At 39.8% G+C, this 21,684-nt stretch overlaps 2 protein-coding genes across 5 annotated transcripts in view; one reads left to right on the top strand and one right to left on the bottom strand.

The window, feature by feature from the left end:
• The window catches only part of LOC130183465 (chloride channel protein 1-like), a 46,082-nt gene extending 28,308 nt beyond the window's left edge, over positions 1-17,774 (bottom strand). The window contains exons 1-6 of one of the 3 annotated variants that reach the window (XM_056398897.1): positions 17,637-17,774; positions 1,202-1,499; positions 982-1,113; positions 651-779; positions 267-400; positions 21-98 (exon numbers count right to left, since the gene is read on the bottom strand). In XM_056398897.1, the coding sequence (XP_056254872.1) occupies positions 21-98; positions 267-400; positions 651-779; positions 982-1,113; positions 1,202-1,289 (561 nt within the window). In that variant the 5' untranslated portion in view covers positions 1,290-1,499; positions 17,637-17,774. Of the gene's footprint in view, positions 1-20; positions 99-266; positions 401-650; positions 780-981; positions 1,114-1,201; positions 1,500-9,225; positions 9,347-17,636 lie in introns of those variants that run through there. The other 2 variants (XM_056398895.1, XM_056398896.1) reach the window with 2 other exon arrangements.
• styk1a (serine/threonine/tyrosine kinase 1a) lies at positions 11,513-21,622 on the top strand. 2 transcript variants are annotated; one of them, XM_056398905.1, is made up of 10 exons: positions 11,513-11,753; positions 14,383-14,438; positions 16,717-16,920; positions 17,020-17,256; positions 17,646-17,827; positions 18,312-18,392; positions 18,722-18,924; positions 19,172-19,212; positions 19,413-19,509; positions 20,691-21,622. In XM_056398905.1, the coding sequence occupies exons 2-10, from the start codon at positions 14,384-14,386 to the stop codon at positions 20,884-20,886; spliced, it is 1,296 nt and encodes a 431-aa protein (XP_056254880.1). In that variant the 5' UTR covers positions 11,513-11,753; position 14,383; the 3' UTR covers positions 20,887-21,622. The 2 variants fall into 2 exon arrangements, with proteins under 2 accessions (XP_056254880.1, XP_056254881.1); XM_056398906.1 differs by lacking the exon at positions 11,513-11,753 and adding an exon at positions 12,236-12,428.
• Positions 21,623-21,684: the final 62 nt, after the last annotated feature.

Genomic DNA, 21,684 nt, shown 5'->3' with positions numbered 1-21,684 from the left:
GGTTCCTGACATCAACTTACCTGATAAACTCCTGAAAAGAAGGACATGAACCTGCTGAGAACTGCAGCACAGATACTGGCAATGTGAACAAACGGGCCCTGAGTGCACAAGAAGAGCACAACAGGAAATTGTAATTATTATAATTATGTTATGAAGCACCACAGTGCATACTGTGCGAGACCAAAGTCTGCTGTTTCAAAGGCAAGACACTGTTAATTAATCAGTGTAAAAACGTGGATGGCCCAGCTTTATCTGTGTTCACTCACCTCTTTGCCTACAGGCATGCCACTACCCAGAGCCGCAGTCAGACCGATGACTTTAGCAACAAAGGCCTTGAGAGTCAAATATTCCTTCAGCACCACACCTCTCAGGATGGTCTTCAACTCTGGGATACCAGAACCTGGGACAGAACACAAGACAGAGTTTGAAGAGTTTGTTTGGAGCTGGAAAGGGAAATTATATTTAAAAGGAAATTATATATTTAAATTATAGAAAAATACTAACTGGTGCAAAAGTAAATTGACTAAATTTTAAATGTAAATCATCTAATATGCACTGGATACACCTGAAAGTTATCACTGGGAAAACTTCCACCACAGACTACAGGCAGATGAAGAGCAGAGAAGCATGAGGAGGGAGGGGGTACAGACCAATAGCTTGAGGAGAAACCAGGTGACAGAAGAGGGAGGAGAACAGGATGAACATCAGGGGATATGAAACCCAGGCCAGGAACTGCAGGGGGATGTTCCCCCTCAGCTCCCCATGAATCCATTTATAGGCTGAAGAAGGATGAATTGGAAGAAGGAAAGGGACAAGAAGGGTGGAAGGGAAGAGGAAAGGAGGAAAAAAAGAAGGGAAAGAGAAATTAATGATTTTGGGAGAAGAGAAAGGGCATGGAATGAGAAGAGCATTAAAGATAATTGAGAAAGGGAGAGAAGAATTGTCTTGTGCAAATATTTGAAAAATGGGATGTGATCCAACCTTGCAGGCTCTTTGCGCTGGCGTAGTCCATTGTCCAGCTGACCAGTGCCATTGTGATGCCCAGCAGAACCAGGAAGATCCAGTCTTCTCCCAACCTGGTCACAAGGAATAGCTGCACCCGTGCTATGCAGTCTGACAAAAATCGCAGACGCTCACAAACAGGAGTAATAAAGCATCTGTCCATTTACTTACTTCTTTGTCTTTCCTCAGTGCTGCTCACCTCGACACTTGGAGTAGGAACGCTTCTTCTTCAAAGAGGATGTGAGGTCAGGTTCACCGGTTTGCTCATCAGCAGCCTCACCCTCCATGTTGGACTGACCCCTGCTCCTCTGCCTGCTGTGAAACCCATGCTGATGGCGACTGTGGTATCCGTTTTGGCCACGACGGCCATGTCCATGCCGCGTCCTCCCATGGCTGCGGGGATGGTTGCCGTGTTTCTTGATCTGTCTCTCTGTCAGCAGGCGTGTGGCTTCCCGTCTGCCAGAGCCTCCTTGGTGCTCTTGGTACTCCCCATAGAGCTGTCAATCAATCAATCAATCAATCAGTAAATCAATCCACTAATCTATTAGTACACAAGAGACCAAATTAATATGAATACCCAGCATTCATTCATTAGACATGAACAAATACAGGTAGCTCTTCAGCAAGTGAGCATGTTGAGTGTGACTCTTTTGGCACTCTGGCAGAGAAGAGTCCATTTTAAAAATAGACGGGACCACGTGTTGACCCAAACAGCTCTAATGGAAGCAGAAGCATGGGCTCTGCCCCTAGATTTATCACCTCCAGATAGACTCCACGAAAACTGCCTGGGACATCTGGGGAAGAGATTGATTCTCATTTCTCTCCCTCTCCCTCCCTCTCTCACCAACACAAACAGCTCAGTAGGAGATCCCTCCTTCATCTGTTTGTCCTTTCCTTCTAACACAAGATCTCGCAACACTTCCAACATAAGCCCAATATACAGCATCTGCTTTCTCTTTCTCCTCTGCATTTTGAATAAAGACTTTACAACCATCTATATATCAAACATTGCAATATTTCCTGCCATATGCAATATTTTTCATGATATCACATTTTTTTTCTCAGTTTTGCTCAGTCTGCCCTGCTGTCGAGTCCGACTCTCATTTCACTGCCTTGCGTACTGTACTTGGCATGTGCCAAATAAAACTATAAACTGCTGTTTAGTGGCAGCATCGATAATGTCAGTGATATTATCATATATTGCAATATTATCGTATATCACATCAAGATTTAATGTCTCGATACTGTAAAATGTAATGAAATACACTTTGTAGATGCTGAGGTGGACGAGTGAGGTTGACGGTTATATTGCATCATGTTCATTCTTTGAATGATGTTTTTCAGGCCTGTAAACTGCTGAGAATTTTTACAGGAAAGAAAGGAAATTCTATATCAGTAAAATTCACTGACTGTAGAATATTTAACTTGAAGGAATAATGACCATTTTTATTCATTTTTTTCTTTGTAGTAAAACTGTAACCTTACAGTGCACTAGCTTCACCATGAACATGGTTTCACATTTTTGAGTTGCAATTTCATGTGTATTACTTTTAGAGGGAAACGCATCCTTGACAACTGAAACAATACTATGTAAGGACACCAGAGGTCACCATAGTCATAAATGTTCACTAAAAATATATAGATTCCAAATGTGTGCCAGCTGTCAATTCATCCTCCTCATTTCCACAGCTCAGAAAGTATTTATTGATCTACACCACTCAAGCACTGTGTAATATTCTAGCACTGTACCACAAGCATTCGATTGGGGCTCATATATATAAATATATTCTTGGTACATCAACAGCAGACAATAGCACTCCAGGAATACAAGTGACAAGCTGGGAAGTTGTGTCTGGTGCTGACACTTTGGATGTCCGTGCAGTAACCTTTCAACAGCTTCTAATTTAGCAGGTTCATGGACAGACAGATTGATGGATGGATGGATTTAGACACATACGTGTACACACACACACACACACACACACACACACGTTCATAAGGTATTGGGGATGCTGTGTGAGCAGAGATGCCACTCAATGCAAAGTGAAATGTGAGCAGCATAATACACAATGTACTGTAACTGAATGCCAACACATAATAAGAACTCACACAATAGAAGCCACAGGTGTCTTGACTTGCTGTGTGGTGCTCACATGCTTAATGTTCAATATAAGACACACTTTATTGTTCTGCTGATCTAGGCAACAGTATAGTTAGGTGAGATACACCTACACTTGGAGGAGATGCCTTTTAAAAAAAAAAAAAGTTCATAAGAAGCGTAAAAAAACTGCTCTCAGCATTTTCAGGTTTTCTCACCATTGATTATTCCTGTCGTGCTCTTGCTGTCATTAGATTATTTTTGGACTTTCACTTTTTTCTTTGAAATTAGAATTACAGTTCAAACATTGCAAAAAAAACAACTATGAATCATAAATTATATGTAAAGATATGATATTACGATCTGTAAAATGTATGTGACTGAATAATCTCAAGGTCCATTTACCAGCTTTATCACAGCTCATGATCAATAATGAAGGCCCAAACTCAAAACACACAGTGTGTAAGTGCAACAGGTGGCACCTTGTACTCCAGTATAGAGCATCAAACAGTTTTGGACCAGGCTACATTTGTTTAAATAACTTCAAACAATTTACATGTTAGTTCTCATTTACTCAAACTGCATTTCTGGAAAGCTCTAAATACTTTGGAATTCTGTCAAAATGTTCACCAGAGAACTGACTGTGCACAAGGTATGAAATATGTAACAACAAGTGGAAAATAATGCTTAATTATATATTAAAAGGATATTTGTTTTCATATTTACAGTTCTCCAAAACATGTAACTGTTTTTTCCACAACCCCAGTACCCTTGCATACTGCTACCTTGCATATATATGCATTTACATGGGATGATTAATAAGTATTTTTTTTCCACATGAATCGAATAATGTTCTACAGTTCTACAATTTTTCTAGTGGAATCAGTGTTTTTCACTCCATGACACCCAGGTTTCAGTTGATATAGTCAGTAACACAGTTTATTATTTTAGTTAACCCCAGGAACTGTAATATGGATAGGGTTTTTACATGTGCCAAGTCACAAACAGAATATCCAATATACAATATACAAATGTAAAATTATAGATTCACTGAATTATAAGTTTAAAAAGTCAACTAGTTACCGTTATCCTCAGCTTTGCTAACAAGGTAACAGGCTAAATGAACAAGGCATCTAATCATAAATCAATAACATAGGAAGCACTAGGGATGCACACACCTAAGCCATGGTGGATGTTATTAACCTTGAATATTTAATATTTGTTTGTTTGTTGTTTACTCAACATTAAAAGAAATGATATATGCCTCATTAATAAGCCCAACTTCATCTATAGAAAAATTAGCAAAGGTGAAACCAGATTATAACAAATAAAGTGGGAGTCAACTGACTTTTCCAAAACCACATAAACTTAACATCTCTATTTGAGTTGGTTGGGAAACACAAACTGCCCCTCACCCCTTCACCCCCACCCTTCCTTCCTTACATCTTTCCACCTCTCCTTCCTGTTTTCCCTCTGGTCCAGTGAAACTCTACTCTGCACTAATCACTTGTACCCCTTTACCCCCTTCTTTCATTGCCCTCTACTCCGCTTCCTTTCTTTCCCTCTCTCTCTCTCTTTGCCGGTGAAACACAACTCGGTGCTAAATTTAGTATCGGTGTGATCCAATATACCTCATTACACTTCCCACACCTCTCTCCCTCTCTCTCACCATCAGTGTACCTTTCAGTGCCTCATCATATTGCTCTGTTTCTCCTATGTCTCACCCTCTCTTTTACTCCCCGTCTCTACGACCTTTCAGCTGTCTTCTGGTCCCTCAAGGACGTATGGACAGGAAGTGTGAACTGATAAAGTTACTACAAACAGCTGATTTCCCCAATAATCTGAAAACCTAGTTAATAAACTCAAAACTAAATGGCAATTAAAATAAAAACACTTGGAGGTGTATCTTTTGTTCCAAATAAAACATCACCTTTGAGTTGATACTTATCTTATTACTGTGACAAAAAAAAAAAAAGTGTCAAGAACATACCTGCCAGACACCCTCATCAGTAAACATGTCCATAAATCATTCTGTGGACATGCCTTACAGACAAAGGTAATTACCATTTTTCACACGGAGCGTCAACCATGCACCCCAGCCCCCAAAGCAGCCACCCGCAGAATGGATATACACAAACCAAACCAAAGTACAAAAAGCACAACAAGTGCAGCATAAAGACTGGCAGACTATTTGGTGTGTGGCTTGGTTTCTTGGCTGACTGTTCTCTATGAAATAAGGCCATATATATTTAGAGCAATGGAAATGTGTGTAAGTTTACTGATAACATACCATAATTAGAAGCAGTGAACTAATCTGGACAAAATTAACTGTTTTTCCAACAACTTCAAAAACTTGTTCTTAGAGCCACTATATCCCATGTGCAGGTAATACATCATGCCACATGTTCCCTGACCATTGTCACTAAATGTATGCAGTGTAATGTGCACGTTTAATGGAGCTGGTTTGTGGGTTTTTTAAATATACCATTCTGTGGTATATTTGTGAGAAAGAGGACACTGGAAACAATCAGAAAGAATGTAACTTAAACTCCACTGAGGAGAATAAAAATTAAAAAATAATCTTACGGAATCCTTTAATGGCACCGGAGAGAACCGCCACCAGGTGTTTATCTCCATGAACCAGCTCCTAATATTCCCAAAAGTGCAGTGGATGTAAATGCTCATTAATTTGCATTTTCTTTTCCCAGTTATCTGAAAATTTTGTGAAATTTTCAAAACCATTTAGATGTAAACCTGGCTACTATTTTGTTTTCATATTGACAGAATGTAAATAGTCTTGATTTTTTCCAAAATGGATCATATCACATTGTAGGAATGAATTCCACTGAACGTCACTGAACAGTTCTCTGATGTCCACATGCCTCTGTGCAGAGCTGCATGTGTGCAGCTGAATGTGGGTGCATGCTGTTATAGGCTGCCATTTAAAGTCAAACAAACAGCATATGAAGGTCTTCTAAAATAGAGAAGGGTTTAACTCCATACATTCTCTACATGACTGCCAGCTCCCTGGTGAGGTGTCCTGTCTTTGTAGCAGACTGCATTGAGGGGAGTGATTTCATTATGTGTTTTTACTTGTTTCTTGTGTTGTTTTTTGATGTTTTGAATTTGGCCCTGTCTGTGCTCCAACTTGAAGTATTTTCAAATGACAATTAGCTCTAACGGACCTTTAAAGACATAAACATGCACAAACACAAAGACACACACACACTCGCACAAAGCACTCAAAACTACAATAGCAAAAACTCCCACACAAACACAACACTCGTGTTTAGAGCCCTGCCCCCAGGAGTGACAGCATAAACATCAGGGTTACCACAGCCTGCAGTCCTCAAAAGCACACTCACACATACACAGGTTAGATGACTTTGCACTCTTTGGACTACCCAGAGGCGTAGGGTTTCAACAACCATTAAATTCTATAGGTCACCATGATCACCAGCCCTCACATACCAGCCAATCAACACCACAGAGGCTCTGCAGCTATATGAATTAGTCTTCCAGGGCTGCAGAGTGAAACGAACCTTTATACAACTGAGTGTTTCAGGGTAAAAACATTTTTCCTATATTTCTAAAATTAACTTTACCAGATTGCAAAATGCAAAACTTTTCTTGGATGAAGATTCAAATATTCAAGTGTTAGGGATGCAGAAATAAATGTGGGCTACTTTAGACTATATACAGTGGCTTCAGAAAGTATTCAGAGCCCTTCACCTTTTTCACACGTTGTATATTTAATCTTAAATGGATAATCTACACTCAATAACCCATAATGACAAAGTGAAAACATGCTCTTTTTGCCAATTTATTAAAAATTATGAACTAAAATCTCTCATTTACAAAAGACCCTTGAGTCAGTACTTTGTAGCCCCTTTGGCAGTAATTACAGACTTCTTGGGTAAGTCTCTGTCTTTGCACATCTGGATTTGGGCAGTTTACCCCATTCCTCCTAGCCGAACCCCCTTAAGCTCCATCAGGTTGGACTGGAAGTGTCTGTGAACTGCCATCTTCATGTCTCTCTTCTCTTTGGCAGGGCCACTTGAGGCCAGTCAGAGACTCTTCCTGAAGCCACTCCAGCATTGTCATGGCTGTATGCTTCGGGGTGTCGTCATGGCTGTATGCTTCGGGGTGTCGTCATGGCTGTATGCTTCGGGGTGTTGTCATGGCTGTATGCTTCGGGGTGTTGTCATGGCTGTATGCTTCGGGTTGCTGTCATGGCTGTATGCTTCGGGTTGTTGTCATGGCTGTATGCTTCGGGGTGTCGTCATGGCTGTATGCTTCGGGGTGTTGTCATGACTGTATGCTTCGGGTGGTTGTCATAACTGTATGCTTCGGGTGGTTGTCATGGCTGTATGCCTCGGGTCGTTGTCATGGCTGTATGCCTCGGGTCGTTGTCATGGCTCTATGCTTTGGGTCATTGTTGTACTGTAGTACCTGTCTTGGCTGCATTTGTCCCTCCATCAATTCTGAATTCAATTCCCTCAATTCTCTCCTTGCCGCTGAGTTCTAGACACATGTGAAGGAAAACTGAAGCGAAGAGGAAGCACCTGGTCACAGTTTGGAGCCACAGTTAAGGGTCTGAATAGTTTTGTAAAAGAGAGATTTCAGTTTATGGTTTTCAAAAACATGTTTTTACTTGGTCAGTATGGCTTATTGAGTGCTGATCAATGGACTTTCCGAAGCCACTGTAGCTTCATGAGACGGATAAAATTAAAATCCAATCGTCCAATCATTTGTTTTTGCATAGTTTAAGAAGAAGACGATGAGTCCAAAGTAATCTGAAATTCTTTTGTCAATTGTTTATGACTACACATTTTTTTTTCTATTGGGGAGGACTTTGTATATGCCCCTTGGCTTCCCTCCTTGTATATTTCACATGAAGAAATAAAGACCAAAAGCTGATCAATGGTTCAGAATACGGAGGAAAAAACAAAGGGGCAAAATAAGTATTTTCTTTGAATTTATCACAAAACACGACAAGATCTAATGTGAATAAAAATTACAAATGGTGAAAAATCTAATCATAAAAATGCCATTTTATTTCTGACTGATCTGCAGTATGCTGCTGTCTTTCCCCAGTTTCTGTTAGTGGAAGTACATTCTATGCTCAGCACCAGAGGAAACTCACAACAAACAATTATTTCAGGACTATTGTATCACACTGCATAACAACCTACAAGTGCTTCTACTTTTCAATGTAAACAACTGAACAACTACAAACATTCAGGGTCCTCCAACAGAATATCCCACAGCCATGGTGAAAATCCTCCAGATGTTCTGGGACACCCTTCACGCCGCCTTGTCCCTAAACATACATGTAACCATGTACCCACATGAATGGTGAAGATTAGCACCACCGCAAATGCATGATCATGTTTCCCTTCTTTGGGACACGCATGGACAGTCACCCAGCACACACAAATGAACAATCACACAAACCAAGGAATCAACACAAAATCCCACATACAAGAATATGAATGCACATATTCTGTTGATGAACACAGTTGTACATGCAAGGACACATGTTGGACATGAACTTTCACACATACAAACATGTAAACACACAGTGTTAGACATATCAAAGAAGTCATCCCTACATGTTAAAACCATCCAGGGCTTAAGAAACGAGGCGCAGAAAGGGTAGCAAACAGGTGGCTGGCAGAGAAAGTAGGAAACAGCAGGACAGCGTCAAAGTGTGTATGTGCATGTGTGTGCATGTGTATATGTGCATGCCAAGATCAGGGGTGAAGGAGGTGCACAGTGTCTGAGCACCTGTTGTGTGACCATGTGCGTAACCCTGTTGTTATACAGCAGCTAATTGGTCTTCACCATGTCTAGCACTCACACACACACATACAGTATGCGATTCATTCACAAGCTCACACACAAGTTAGGCTCCGTCCATGCACACGTACTTTGCACTTCCAATACAGGTGCGTCATGCAAGAACAACACAAGTGATTCAGGGAAACTGTGGACACACAACAGAGGGAAATGAATCCAACAGAGAGGCTGACGTGGAGACAGACAGATGGAAAGAGAACGACAGAAGCTGCAACAGAGAGAGAGAGAGAGAGAGAGAAGAACAACAAGAGAGGGACACTGACCAGGGTTTGCTTGTATCTCAGAGCCTTCCTTTCCGACGCATCTGCGGCCATTGACACACTGTCACTGACCCAAAAATAAACCCACCCGCTCACCGTCTGTCTCAGCATTACCAGGACTGCGCTGGACACCCAGCCAGGACACTGGCACACACACAAACACACACACAATTTCTCTCTCTCTTACGCACACACACATATTCTGACATGGTGTAAACTAGCTCCAGCTGGGGTTACCCCCCACCCCCCGCTCCCCCAGGCTAACTGCCCACCCCTGTGAAGTTCAGTCAGGAGTGAACCAGTCTAAATGCCAGAAATTTCAGCATACTGTACCAAATACTTGTCGCTCAACATTTAAAGAGACACGGGATGCCTGAGTGGTGGAGGGGGAGTTGAAATCACCCACCAATGCAAAGACCTGGATCAATCCATGATAGCACAGCCACTCAGGCTCCATCGAACACAACTATTGTGTTTGCATGAGGGAAGCCAGTCAAGAGTAATTTCTTTGTTGCTGCACAAGCAACTCCTACTGCCTGGTCAGAGCACCTGTGTGTGACCCTACACTCACATGTACACGTTGGAGGTTTCAATGGGGATGTTTCTCGTCCACTTTGAATGGGATGATGTCATGTGTTGCCAAACTGCATTATGGTTCTGTTGCTTCACTTTTCTTGCCGTAGAAGTTGAGAAATGTTCAACTTGTCAAGCGGCAGCACAGGCGTCAGCCAATCATAACACGATTATGCAGGTTGACAGCTAGCATGGCACATCATCACACAAAATAACATGTCTTTAACAAGCTATGTTGTGTAACCGTTGTGTAACCGTTGTGTGACTGTTGGTGATGATCACACCAGCACCAAGCATCAGACACGCTCACCGCCAAGCTGTCAATTCAGTGGATCTTGAAGACCATTTTCCTTGTGAAAACATTCTAGTTGTACAGGTAAGAATAAGTATGGCAGCTACGGGGAAACATGACCAAAGTGCTATCAGTGTCTGTGGGTGTGTCCACACACCAGCTTGATTTGAAAGGGAAGAGGGTGGAGTTGTCCGAGCAAGAGTATTGCCCCAAACACACACACACACACACACACACACACACACACACACACACACAGTGTCAGCAGTCACGCCTTTCAACTCAAATAAAAGTGAGGAGTTCATTGGAGTCTGTTTCTTTAATATCTTGCCAGAATGAACACAGGAAATAAACCACTAAACACTGTGTCAGTGTTTCAGTACAACAGCAGCTTCAGTGCTCAATTATCTACTGTTACCTTCTCTTACCTCTCTTTGAGCAAAGGATACAGCAACAATACATTTAGTATTTACTATGAGTTCAAACTACATTAGATTATTTCCATTAGGTAATGTGATGAATTACAAAGAGAGCTCGAGGGAGAAAAATAATCACAGATGCCATTTTAATATACTTTTTTAATTGTTTGATTATGGTAGATGAGTGTTAACGACTAACCTTAGGCATTGTGGAGTCTAACACTCCTGATGATTTTCCTAAAATTTCCCCTTTGGGTACTTCAGGAATATTTTCTTGATAAGCCTTGCAGCAAACACAACAACACAGCTGTTACTGAGCTGTAAGCTGTTTCAATCAGTTCTATACAACTGCATAATAGAGCTGCAAAAGCTAGTCAATTAATTGATTAGTCGATCAACACAAAATTAATCAGCAAAAGTAATTTTTTAAGAAACATGTCTAAAAAAAAGATGTGACAGTTTGCTGTTTATTTATCATGTGCACCAATAAATTGGATATTTTTGACTGTTACACAAAACAGGAAAACTAAAGACATTTTCCATAGCATCTGGGAAGTTGTGAACCCATTTTTGAGATCATAGACTAAAGGATTAAGCCAGAAAATAATTGTCAGAATAAGCAGTAATGAAAGTAACTGTTGCAGCCCTATAGTAGATATTATTGAACAGTAATTTGTTTGGATAGAAGTTTCTTGTTTTTGGCACCTCGACCATTACAAGATGCAAAATAAAACACCTCATGTTACCCCTCCACCTAGTAACCCCACGTCTGTCAGGTTGACAAATACAGCCAGCTATTTGGATACTCAACACACACACGCACATGCACAAACACATGAACGGACACCCTTAACTACATGCACACAGCAAATACAATACTAGCTCAAAGCTGTTTGCAGGTCATAAGAGGAGTGGGTGTGGCCAACCTGAGAGAGAGAGAGAGAGAGAGAGAGAGAGAGAGAGAGAGAGAGAGAGAGAGAGAGGGAGAGAGAGAGATGAGGAAAGACACGAGTGTGAAAACACGCCAAGCTTGTGACAGCAAAATAGAAACAGATTCTACCATCAACAGTGGAAATGTGTCTTCCTGTGGATATCACTATTTACTGCAGACTGCCCAGGAAAACATGAAAACTGAGACTTGGACTTGAATTTGTCTTCTAACTCCACAGTTACATGGCTCACTGGGTGTTTTGGATACAAGGAGCACACAGAGTTTGACACCTGAACAGTCTCACAGAGTCAGCCAGGTAAGATGAAAAAAAAACACATATGAGACAGACAGACAGACAGATAAATTAAACTGTGGGTGTGAACATGACAGTATCTCTGTATAACTTTAATATTTGTTGCATTATCCTATGTGACTTGTGCATCCTTAAACATTAAATGTGCCTTTGTGCTCTGACCAACTGTTTTGAAAGCATATGTCTGTGTGTCTTTAACAGCATATTTTCAGTGTCTGTTCTCATTGTGGGTGTCTGTGTGTCTGTGTGTGTGTTGTGAGATGGCCTGATGGCATGTTGTGCATGCAGGTATGTGTTGCTGTGGGAGAGTTACTGGGCATGTGAGAACCATGCAGACAAACCTGTTCAGTGACATCCATGCCATTTAAAGGGTATAGGAAAGTTTCTGTGTGTGTTTTGTCTCAGAAAATGCTTACTACAGACTTTTAAAGGGTGTGTCAGTGTGCATGTGTCACACTGAGAGTACGCTCTATAATAAGATTGTTTCCCTTCTCTGAGGTGTGGATGACACTGAGTTATCATCAAGTCACACACTCCATACCTGTGCTACAGCTTACGTTTGTCATTTTCACTCTAATGCTAATACTACCATTACATCACCACAACGGCCTGTGGTGTACATTATATGCATTGAGCTGTATTTGGTGAAACGATCTTTGAATGACAGAAAAGGACAAGGTAGGCATGAGAACAATTTCTTAAGTATTATTTGACGATACAAACTGTCCAAGAAGTTACTGCCAAATGGAAAAAAATCATCAATTTGACATTGTAACTGTGCAGTAATGATTTAATGTGAATCATCTGATTGTTATTCAGAAATAACAGGCCTTAAAATATGTGTAATGGCTAATCAGAATTCAATAGTGAACAGAGATTGAGCTTGACCTCATTTCTGTTACTTCATCAAATCAGGACTATTTCATTACCTGGATAATAATAAGTGAAAGTGGGTTTTAACCTGGAGGTTACCTGTAGCCTGATACTGTAACCTCAAGGAAGCAATGTTTTTATTCTACCAGGCCGACAGAAACATCACACTTAAGTACATTTGTTAAACAAATTAGATGGACAGGAGGATGCCCGTTAACGTTCCACCACTTGGCAGTTACAAAGTGTTTTCCCATGGCATCCAGGAAGCAGCGAATTGTGTTCGTCAATCTTAGACGAGTGCCCTTCCCTGATTTGAATATGTGATCCACTAGCTGTGTAAAATTTGATTGTTTGAAAAGCACAAATATACAGGTTCAAATGTGCTCTGAGGATGTTTGCAGACAAACACACACACTCGCTGTCACTTCTCCTGTAGCTTCATGTTCTCCATCTGTGACATTTTAATGTATTTCACTTCCCTTTATTATTGTGTCCTGCCACTGAGTTAGTTACTGTCGATGAGAAGTTACTGCCTGTCTTTCATCAGCTTATTTGTAAAAGTTACAGTGTGAAAGCTGCTCATACAGTGAGAATGAAATATACACAGTTTCGGGATTTTAAAGCATTGAGACTTTTCCAAAGCCTTACTACGTCACCAATAGTTTTGGGCAATATCCAAAATATACTGTCGCCCATAAAGTTGGAATAATTTTGTTTTCAGACACAATCCTCTGTTTATTCCTATTTAAATGCATCAGTAATCACTTTTGACCAGGTGCAATGATTACATTATGTGTCCCAATTACCCAGGTGAAATGAAATAAATCACATTGTCACAATCATTTCATGGAAAAAGGAAAAAAATATTTTATTCCAACTTTATGAGCAACAGTGTATAATATGTCGATCAAGTCCAGCCGAAATATTGAGATATATTATATTATTGTGTATGTGTTTTTTTAGGCAATAATGATAATTATATTGTTGTATTTAATATTTCTGTTTTTTTTTTTTTTTTATAACTAATTATTTTATTGTATTTTATGTTTCAACTTTATTATTATTATCCTGAAAGAAATTTGGTTTCCGAAGGATATTAAGGTATAAGTAATGTTGTCACTAAACAGTAGTTCAAGTTTACATTTGTAGAGAAGCAATAACATATCATACAGTAAAAATAACACTTTGGAATAAATAAATAACAGTTCTCAGGAAATGTTAAGATGAAATGTCTGTCTATATAACGTTTGTGATTTAACGAGGTTAATGGGCTGCTGAATGACAGTTTATCCCTCCAGGGCTTTTAGGTCGCTACTGACTGATGTAACACTGATCTCTGCTTCTTTATTATGTGTGTAACTGATAGCAGGTTAACTATACATGCAGATAATCAGTCATCGAACACTCCTTTTAGTATTTGCTATGTGAGTCCAGATAAAAAAGGGCACAGTTTACATTTGCTGTATAAGTGGAGATAAAAATGACCACAGTTAATACTTATTTTCTAGAAGTTGATTTCTAACAGTCTGCCTTTCTCTGGGCGTGTGCTGCTGTTTACTGAATTGCACAGAGAGCTTGTTAAGCACTATAAAACTCTGAACCAGCTACTTCATCCAGCTTCTATATACAGTTATCAGATGCTGCGTAGCTCTGTCTCAGCTTAGGGGATTTCAGGAGGCTGCTGAGCAGAAGTAATGCTGATCTGTTCCTCCTGCTGATAGTAATGTGGATCTGTGTGTGTTCCTCTCTTCCTCTCCAGCATGTCATCCAACTCCACGGCCGATAATCTGTGTGCACCGGACGACACCCTCTGTAGTAAGGACACAACGCTTGAACTCTTTATCATCAGCTCCTACCCTTTCTCCCTTCCTATCCCTCCTCCTCAAACTGTCTTCTCTTATGTCTCTCACCTGTCTTTTCCTTTACTCTCATCTTCTTATTCACCCTCTCCTCTGCTAATGTGCTTTCTCTGAAACCTGAAACACACCCATGTTTCAGCATTTGGCAGTTCAGGTTAGATCTACCTTTTGCTCACTCAGCCCCTTTTCTTTTACCTTTACAACTCTCCACTCTCTCTTTTTTGGCCCTGCTGCTGAGTCTGACCTTCATTTCACTGCTTTGTTTACTGTTAATTCTACCTTGGCATGTGACAAATAAAATTTTGAACTTCTGTTTAGTGGCAGTATCGCTTATACCTGAAACATAAAGTACAATATAAAATACAAACTATAATTGTGTATTATTTTAAAAAATGAAACCTAAAAATATAATAATATATACATGATAATATTGTATATCGTATTATTTGGACTGGAGTGCATCGAGATATTAAATTCTGGATATCGTTTTTTCAAATGTGACTATGTCTTGGTATTTATCAACCATAAACCAGATTATTATGTTCATCAATGTAAAACTGCCAGTTACAGAGTACAGTGATGTTGTAACATTCAGCCTCCAGATAATGTCACATGAACCACTGGAGCTCAGAATGATGTGTCATTTCACAATCAGATGAAATTATTTCTGCTGACTCACGGATACTTCTGGGAAGTCTTTGTGCTCATGAACTTAATTATTATATCTGTAGCTTAACTACAGATCTTTTATTCTACATTACTGTTGAATGTTTTGTGGAGCACACCCTAATGTTTAAAAAACCTCAGTGGGTTTTTCCCAGCGTTCCAGTTAGTAAATGCTTCCTATTAACTTCTTATTCTGTATTTTCAGTTACATCATAAAACACAGTTAAGATACTTACAGATCATATTTAATTTAAGTTAAATATTTGCTCAACTACCAGTAGAGCAGAATTGAAATGCTTTGCTTAAAAAAACATGAAATTGAGTATAAACAGACTAAAACGCTGGGCTTTTGTGGTGTTGAAAATTCAAGCTCTGACCAAGTCTTTAATGAGACTGACATGAAATGATTTATAAAACCATTATACTCACCACACCAAAGAATGTGCCAAAACCAGACCACAAGACTGGTTTCGATTCAGGATTTCAACAGAAGGTGTGTAAGATGATGGATTTTATGACTTCTGCTCTAGTTAACATGCCATTGTACTAATGTTATACAAGGGTGTGTTTCTACTCAGAGCATTGCATTAAACAGGTTGACAGTGAAGGGCCAATATGAAGGAAAGACATAGTTGATATGATAAAATCAAAGACTAAATAAATGAAAGCAATAAAATAATTAATACAATATTATCCAATCATTTAATGATGGGTAAAACCATTTACACATTTCCTGCTCAATAACGTGCAAATAAAACATTACAGTGGTAATGTCAAAATCTCTTACTCTGAGTGTCAGTGCATGACTCATTCTGCCACATCTTGACATTCTCACTGTCTAATTACTGCCTAACTGTGTTATATTGACAGTACAGCCACAATGCAGCAGGAGAAAAGCAGTTTTTTCTAAATCAACCAAGTAGGGAAGAGGCAGCAAGCAGTATAATAACATGACAATGACAAGCAATTATGATAAATGCTGTCCACAGGCAGCCTCATTATCAATGAAAAGCACAGTAAAAAGGACTGGATTAAAGAACGACCTGTTTGTCCAAGTGACCACAACTCAATAAACATGATTATTTTCTGCACTGTTTTGGCTGGAAATGGATCATTACATCACTGAGGCATCTGACGCTACTGATAGTTGCATTCAAATACTGATATGCTTTACAAAATTACTTAGTCACCTAGCTATATATCAATATATCAACACTGTTGTAAATGGAGTATGATGTAATGTTAAGATAGAACATCCTGTCAACACTTCAGAGGTGCAACCATCTTAACAGCCAACATATTTGTCCTGTCACAGTGCCCTAAGCAGAACACTGAAACCAAACCTGCACAACTGAGCACAGTGAAATTAGGAGGTTGTGTATATGAGAATCCATCTGAGACACAAATGCATGAGAACCGTAGGAGCGTCGCTCTCCTGACATCTTCCTCATCAAGCCACTCTGTCACTTTACTTCATGCTATCAGCCTGATACTACACAAAGTTAAAAATGCATTGCTTCATCATGGACCTGATATTTACACACGACCTTCTTCTCTTTCCTTCTCAGTAATAAGGGAGCATCAACAGGCCGTGATAATCGTCCCTACGTTGCTCCTCTTTGCCACCCTCGTCACCTTACTGGCCCTGTTCTTGCTGAGGTACTGTCCTGAACGGAAGCAGACACGGGTCACAGCCCCTCAACGCTACAACAGCTCATCACACAGATACACACAGAGAAACGGCCACAGGCGTCACTTACAGGGCATTGATGGTGAGCATAATGCATATGTCTTTGCATCATTACTTTTCATTGTAACTCAATTTTCCAAAGAACTACACATACAGATTACTCTGTTTTGTGTCTCAATAGCGCCCCCTGGGTTAAATGCACTGGAACATGAAGAGTTGCCAATGTCAATTCAACAAGTGCAGCAGAATGTCAGGCCAACTCTGGCTGCACTACCACAGATGTCCACAGAGAGGCAGCATGGAGCTTTCAGCCAGGTCACTACCCTGCCGCTACCTTTCTCCATCAAGCCTGATGACACAGTCACCCTCTACAGAGCCCGTATGGACAACAAGGATGTCATCCTGAGGGTGCTCAAAGGTAAACTGAGTTGTACTAAGCCAAATCTCAAAGACAGAGCTCCAACTGCTCACTGCGTGACTGCTGAAGAAGGCGGAGAAATGTTTTGTTTTGCTCTCCTCTCAGCAGCTGAGAGATACAACTGGTTTACAGACACTAAAGTTGTGCTTTTTCCCTTTGAATTGAAGAGCTTTTCAGAAACTTGCAACAATCAAAAGCTTAAATGCTTTGATGGAAAACAGGCTGTATTTTTTTTACTTTTCAAATCAACAATATGTGGTATCTTTATGAAATAAAACTAAATATGCAGTACAGTAACTGTAAATATAAAGAGAGCACAATGCTTAGTGAAAAGTCCCTGGTTAAATAAAAAAATTAAAAAAGTTATTCTGTTGTCTGACCTTTTGCAGAAACAGCAACCAGCAGTGAGAAGCAGCACTTCTTGGGTTTTGCCTCCTTTGTCTCTGGACTGGGGCCGCACCCCTTCATTCCCGCGTTGCTGGGTGTAGTTTCAGTGCAGTCGCCCCTAATGATGGTGGTGGAGGAGCTGCAGCACAGAGACCTGCTCGGGTTCCTGTGGAGATGTAGACAGGTACAGTAACTTATTACTTTCCAAAACAAAGACAGATTATTCAGAGGTTAAGATAAAGGGTTAAACTGTGGTTTACGTCACACATTGCAGGATATGTGCTCAGCACAAACGGCCATATTTAAGACCTTTTAATGTCATCTGCAACTGAATCAGCTCATTTCTAACTTCACACTGTTGATGAAAGCTTTGAATATTCAAACCATTTAAAAATGTGGACTGCTTATTGTTTAACAGATTTTATATTATATATATATATCCAAAACCTGGGTGTTACCTTTTAAAATACAATATGGCTAAAGTAATTACTGCTTTGTGCCTCTGTGGGGCAACAGAGGACAATATATCCTACTACTGACAGATAGTAGGGGGGGATCACTTAACATAAAATACCTGTCTGGTAGTCTGACTTAAAAAAGCTGCTCTCTACCTAAAAGCAGAGTTACATTTTAACATTTCCTTCCTTCTTCTTCTTCTGTCACTAAAGGATAACTCAGGTTTAGAGTCTTCATGCAACATGACAGAGAAGAGGATCTTCACCATGGCAGGACAAGTGGCCTCTGCTCTGGTTGGTTAACTGCTGTCTGTCCTTCTGTCTGTCTCTCTCGATGCTTTATGGACCAAAAAAATGTATTTGTGGGAATCACTTGGGAGAGAGCTCTATCTGTCTCTTTGCTTATCTCCAGGTCTCACTAAGCAAAATAATTTATTATATCATTCATATTATATAAATTAATTTGAATTTAATGTGACTTCTTTAAAAGTGTAACTACAATATAAACTATTGGTCAAAATCATCTTTGTAGTGCTGAATTTTTCTGCTACTCCACGTTCAGCTCCTAAAAGTCCTCATTTTAAGCATCTCTTTTATTACACTGTCTTCATCTGAAAAACTAGGAGTATCTGCACAGTCAAAGCTGCATCCATGGCAACGTAGGGGCTCGCAGCGTTCTGGTTGGTGGAGATCTGACAGCGAAGCTGTGGGGATTCGGCTCGACCTACCGCAAGAGAACACCAGGGGAAGTGGAGGACATGGAGCTGAGGAAGTGGCAGGCACCTGAAGTGCTGGCCAGGAGAGGCATCAGTCGGAGCAGTGACGTGTGAGTGTCCAAGTCCTGAAATGTCCCAGCCAGAGTTATCAAAGAGGAGGCTGGATGTTCCAGTTTGATTCTTGTCCCAGTTGATCTCTGGATGCTGAATAACCGATCTACTGAATTCATTTAATTTCAATTCAATTTTAATTAATTATAAAATTAATCATTTTTACCCATATATTTAATGTAATGTGAAACCATACTCCTATCACTTTTATTGACACAATGCCCTTCTCTAACTCTTTTTTGACAGATGGTCCTTTGGTATGCTGCTCTATGAAATGGTCACATTGGGTCAGTGTTTTTTAAATTCTAAATGTACCTCTGAAAGAAGCTGTTTATCTAAAGAATCACAGAATTGTACCGCATAACATTTATGTGTTGTAATTTTGATTACAGTTACCAGCAAGGAATAAATATGAACTCCCTTTAAAAGACAGTTAACAGGGCCTAAGAGCCGCTCAGTCTAACGTATAATAATCTCATGTGCGCAGGTGACCCACCGTTTGCTGAGCTCACGCCGACTGAACTTCTGCAGTATCTACAAAGAGGAAATCATCTCAGCCGACCAACCACCTGCTCCAACTCACTGTAAGATGAACAGCAGAAAACAGGTTTTATGAGGCTGTACAGTGCCGACTTTGCATCGCATGCTCAGGCTCAGACAGTATTGATAAGGAGACAGTCTTAAATTGGATTTCCCACCAGTGAGTGCCAATGCTTCAGAAATTTCTGGTGGCAATGAGAACAAATGTACATCGCCTGTAGCAAGTACCAAGAGCTGGCATGAAATGCTTCTAATTTTGGGGTTCAGTTTTTCATTTATTTTCTTAGAATGTAATCTAAAACCAGTTTCATGGCCTGTGTATGAAACTATGATGGAAAATCAGAAAGGGCAATATGTCCTACAAGTCCCACTTTAGTTTAGAAATGTGTAACAACTCCCAACAGCCCACAATCTGATACAAAGACATTTTACAACTAACATTACTGGTTATGGCAAGGAAGAAATATTATTGTAAATTTCCTTTTTCATAACTTTGTAACCCCTTTTTTTGAAAATTAATTAACTGCTTTAAGACTTTAAGACCAACAGACAGGCCTACACTATTTGTTGTTGACACGTTTACAATATCCTTCTTCCTCCTAAAGGACTCTGTGTGGGTCGTAATTATTATCTTAAAAACAGCTGGTCCTTCAAGGATATAACTTTATAATAATGTATAATTTAACAGGAAAGCACTGTGCTCTTGGAGAAGCAGTAGGTCAAACAGGAACATCACCAAAATTCTAAAGTCATGTACCTAAAAGCAGGATTTGTGACATTACAACTACATTGGAACAATTAGCTTGGAAGCTAATCCTGGTCCAATGGGTAACTCCCATCAGTGTTCTTTAAACTGTCTTTAGCTTATCTGGGTTAGTCTAGTTTACATTTGGCAATTTTTTAAGTGTAGTGGTTTTGGTGCAAGATGTGGTCTAGAGAGTAAGAAAGCAGTAAATTGCTCTTTATGTATGTTCACAAACAGAATAAAGGTTTCACAACTTTGAAACTTTTTTTAAAAACTTCCTCTATCTTCTGTGAGTTCAGCTAGTCCAAACACTAACGGTTAACTAACGTTAACTAACGTTAACAGTTAAACCAGTTCCAACAATGGCTCACCGCTCATATACATCACCAAAACTACGTTTCAAAACTTGGTAGAGAGCATAAGTATATAATAGTCACTGGGTGTAACTTAAGTTTCACAGTGTTTTACCTTACTTTGTAGGTACGCCATCATTAGGTCCTGCTGCCACTGGAACCCCCAACAACGTCTCTCCATGTCGGACCTGATTAGAAAACTTCAGGCGGGAGAGAAATCAGCCAATGGGAGGACAGTTCTTAGAGTGTCTGAGCCATTACACATCGAGAGATACCTGAGGGAGGCGGGATATGGAGAAGCGTACAACTATGCTGTGCTCTGATTGGCTGAAACTGTCGTCAGTCAAAACGAATGAAAAAGAACGTTAGGGGAAAAAAAAACACATTGTAATAATTATTGTTTATGAAACGAAATTTTTGTTTTGCACTCCTATGTACTGTTGGACATTTAAAAGACATAAGCACTCTCACTTTATATGTTTAAAGAGTAATATCTGGATTGTAAATATGTATTTTCCTGTGAACTATAATTATGCTCATTTAAAAGACCAATATGAAAAGAACAAAGCATCTTTTCTGCACTTTTTAACTGTAACAAAAGAGCTTATTTGTACAAAGCAAATAGTGGAGGATGCCGGGTATACAATACACTACTGTATTATAATAACTATGACTGAAAACTCTTTTGTAAGGCTAATGACCCAGCCCAGTCAGAGACCAAAAACTCAGCCAGGGATGTAGTTGGAAACAGGGAATTATCTAAACTAGAATTACTGCTTTGCGCTTGTGTGCCTCTGCCAACCAGTCCAGTTTCAGTTAGGTAACGTGTCAATTCTTGAATTATGGCCAAACACATTTTTGCGCAGCCAAAGTGACCTTTGACCTCAAACATCTAATCAGTTCATCTTTGAGTACAAGTGAACATTTGTGCCAAATTTGAAGAAATTCCCCCAAGGCCAGATCTCACGTTCACAAGGCCAAAAACATATATTTTTTTAATCCAATATACTTCTACTCAAGACGTTGTGTTTAGTAAGGAAATTCATGAATCCCTGTATTTTCCTTGTCAGGCTACACACTGACAAAGATCCATGTAAAGTCTAGTATGCAAATTAAACAAC

This window comes from Seriola aureovittata, chromosome 16, assembly GCF_021018895.1.
Source record: "Seriola aureovittata isolate HTS-2021-v1 ecotype China chromosome 16, ASM2101889v1, whole genome shotgun sequence".
Lineage (NCBI taxonomy): Eukaryota > Metazoa > Chordata > Actinopteri > Carangiformes > Carangidae > Seriola > Seriola aureovittata.
This window is presented reverse-complemented; position numbering and strand designations above follow the sequence as displayed.

What these genes read in the sequence shown, in the direction of transcription:
- styk1a (XM_056398905.1), top strand. Translation starts at nt 14,384, where the DNA reads ATGTCATCCAACTCCACGGCCGATAATCTGTGTGCACCGGACGACACC. An exon ending in ATCAGTCGGAGCAGTGACGT is followed by an intron (nt 18,925 to 19,171) that starts GTGAGTGTCCAA and finishes CTTTTTTGACAG; the next exon opens with ATGGTCCTTTGGTATGCTGC. An exon ending in CTATGAAATGGTCACATTGG is followed by an intron (nt 19,213 to 19,412) that starts GTCAGTGTTTTT and finishes TCATGTGCGCAG; the next exon opens with GTGACCCACCGTTTGCTGAG.